Genomic DNA, 2798 nt, shown 5'->3' with positions numbered 1-2798 from the left:
TTAATAACCATATATATCGAACTAAACAGGATAAAAAATATAGACAGCCGTCCGTAAACATTGGGTTTTCTATATTCAGCGCGGTACAGGAGATAATTTGGCATATTTTATCCACGCTGGTATGTGTTATAACCAATCAGTTGTGAATCGCGGTTCGTGACAGTCACTTTCCAGCTGTGAAGCAAGGCATGGTGAAGGAGGAGGAAGGGGAGAAGGGAGAGAAGGTGGTGGCAGACGGAGTGAGGGGAGAAGCTTGGTGGAGAAGGAGAAGGGGCAGAAGCGCGAGCAAGGTGGTGCCCAGGCTGAGAAAGAGGAGGGGGAGAGCTGGTGGAGAAGCGAGGACGGGAGAGAAGGAGAAGGTGGGTTGGCCGCGGCAGGAGGGGGCAGAGCTAGTGGGAGAAGGCAGCGGGAGAAGCTGGCTGGAGAAGGAGGAAGTGGAGAAGCGGAAAGGCGGATGGAGAAGGAGGAGGGGAGAAACGCTGGTGCGAGAAGGAGGAGGGGATGAAGCTGGTGCGAGAATGAGCAAGCGGAAGATAAGGGAGAAGCTGGCTGCGCCAGAAGGAGGAGGTGGTGGAGAAGTGGTGAGTGAATGGCTGGTGTGAGAAGGGAGAAAGGGTGGTGCCGGAGAGAAGGCACCTCCCTAGCCACCTCCACCAACCTCCTCTTCCTCTACCACCTCCTCCACCAGCTTCTTCCCTCCTCCTTCTCCCAGCTTCTCCCTTCCTCCTTCTCCACCAGCTTCTCCCCCTTCTCCACCAGCTTCTCCCCTCCTCCTTCTCCACCAGCTTCTCCCCTCCTTCTCCACCGCGATTACATCTGATTGGTTATAACACAAACCACGTGACAAAATATGCAAATTATCTCCTGTACCGGCCTGAATATAGACAAACCCGTAAACATTGGGGCCTGGGCGCGGCCATCTTTTACTGCTGGTGCTGCCGCCTGTCGGGCGAGAACAAGGAATAGCTACATGGGGTTACGCAATCATCAGTGCCAGCAACGCGTTGCACAACTGAGTGCCTAACCAGTGAGTCATCGGGTACTGCCAGGTACGGATTGCACAACGCCGTAGGGGGGGGGGGGTTGTTGCCAGCTAGTATATAAGGCGCACAGAATCGCAGCTAGAGGCAGTTATTTTTCAGGCTAGGTAGGAGGAAGAAGAAGAAGGAGAAGAAGCAGCCGAGGACGAAGAGAAAGAGGAAGAGGCAGTTATTTTCAGGTCTAGGTAGGAGGAAGAAGAAGAAGAAGAGGACGAATACGAAGGAAAGGAGGGAGAGAGAAGCAGTCGAACGGGAAGAGAAAGAGGGAGAGTTATTTTTCAGGGATAGGTTATAGGTGGGAAGACGGGAAGAGGGAGGAAGAAACAGAGAGAGAGAGGATAGAAGCACAGGTTTTTCAGGTAGGTGTAAACCAGAGCCGAACGGGAGAGGGGAATAAAACGGGCGAAGAACGGCATTCTGGTAGAGCTAGGAGCGACTGCGAGGGAGATACCTGGGAGACTGTTTGGATCCACGCAAGGCAAGGACGAGCGTGAGGGAAGAAGACGAAGCCGGCGACGCGTAAATATTAGACGAGATCGATAGAAAGTCCGCTGCATATACGAATGCAGGGGGAATCATTTGTACACTAGTAACACGCAATAAAAGCTATATAACCGTATCGTTAACCGAATCTCACCGTGTTCTGTTTACTTGGTGCTATCTGCTATCTGCTACGTGTCATCGCCGTCCTGCCTGATACACCGACAGGAGCGGACTCTGAATCCCACTACTGGACACGCGTTACGAACTAACGTCTGTCGAACCGTAGTCGGCCACCCTAGGGGCACTACAATATACTACATGCATTTACTACATTTGCTTTATTTACCTGGTCCTTATTGTTGACTTGCAAGCAATCATTCTTTGTTTTATTGAGATTGTCCATGTTTCGACCTGTCAGTGACAACCTCACTCCGTGTTTGGCAAATAATATAGCAGTGGCAGCGCCGATTCCAGAACTTGCACCTATAATAGTGTGAAAACCTTCATATAGGCTCGATCGAGTCCTAGTATATTCACAAACCCCGTTTGAAACCAAATATTACAAATGCTGCGGTTTATGAAGCTGAGCTAGAGAGTAATCGGTGGGGGGCACGAATGACGCGGCTCTTGCCCTGCGACGGAGCGAAGGGCTATAGTACTAGAGTAGAGCTAGCAAAGCTTTAGCCCGACCAGGCTGTGCGACGGATTGTCTATACAATCCGTATTGTAACGGGTATTGTAACCCTATGGCTATAGCAATACCGTTTCTTGGAGCTAGCAAAGCTTGAACTTCACACTGTTACCTGTATGATTATTTAGAACCCGTAGTCGTACTTAGTACTCGTAGTCGTATGTCCGCATTTTTGTTTTCATGTTACCTGTGATGAGGGCTACTTTTCCAGCTAAACTTGCCATGGTGAGACTCGTGTTGACTGTTGTTCTTCTGGGTGCAAATCCACTTTAGGCACCTTAATTATATCACGAAGTGATGCACAGATTTCTGTGTATCACCCACTGATGCACAGACTTTGCACCGGACTTTGCAGTGGATTACTGCTGTGCGTGTTTACGAACTGAGTTTACCACATGCTATCAGGAGCGTATAATGACAAATAATGACATAATAATAATATTAATAATGAATAAGGAGGCGTAAGGTATAATGACAGGAGCGTATATTTGTCATTATACGCTCCTGATGCTATGGATACCGGTTTAATTGCCAGATGCCACGCTACCTAGATGCTACGCCAAGTTGCCAACACAATCTCACCA

The 2798-nt window shown here is 49.4% G+C and overlaps 2 protein-coding genes across 5 annotated transcripts in view; one reads left to right on the top strand and one right to left on the bottom strand.

The window, feature by feature from the left end:
- Nucleotides 1-2785, bottom strand: part of LOC106809704 (3-oxoacyl-[acyl-carrier-protein] reductase FabG-like) — a 21169-nt gene extending 18384 nt beyond the window's left edge. The window contains exons 1-3 of one of the 2 annotated variants that reach the window (XM_014812877.1): nucleotides 2735-2785; nucleotides 2402-2491; nucleotides 1870-2006 (exon numbers count right to left, since the gene is read on the bottom strand). In XM_014812877.1, coding sequence (XP_014668363.1) covers nucleotides 1870-2006; nucleotides 2402-2438 — 174 coding nt within the window. In that variant the 5' untranslated portion in view covers nucleotides 2439-2491; nucleotides 2735-2785. Of the gene's footprint in view, nucleotides 1-1869; nucleotides 2007-2401; nucleotides 2597-2734 lie in introns of both variants that reach the window. The other variant, XM_014812876.1, reaches the window with a different exon arrangement.
- The window catches only part of LOC106809703 (transcription initiation protein SPT3 homolog), a 17342-nt gene that overhangs the window by 4209 nt on the left and 10335 nt on the right, over nucleotides 1-2798 (top strand). The window lies entirely within an intron of this gene.

The sequence above is a fragment of the Priapulus caudatus genome, unplaced genomic scaffold (genome assembly GCF_000485595.1).
Source record: "Priapulus caudatus unplaced genomic scaffold, Priapulus_caudatus-5.0.1 Scaffold378, whole genome shotgun sequence".
In the NCBI taxonomy this organism is placed as follows: domain Eukaryota; kingdom Metazoa; phylum Priapulida; class Priapulimorpha; order Priapulimorphida; family Priapulidae; genus Priapulus; species Priapulus caudatus.
Note: the sequence above shows the minus strand (reverse complement) of the source record. Positions and strands in the feature narration are given on the sequence as shown.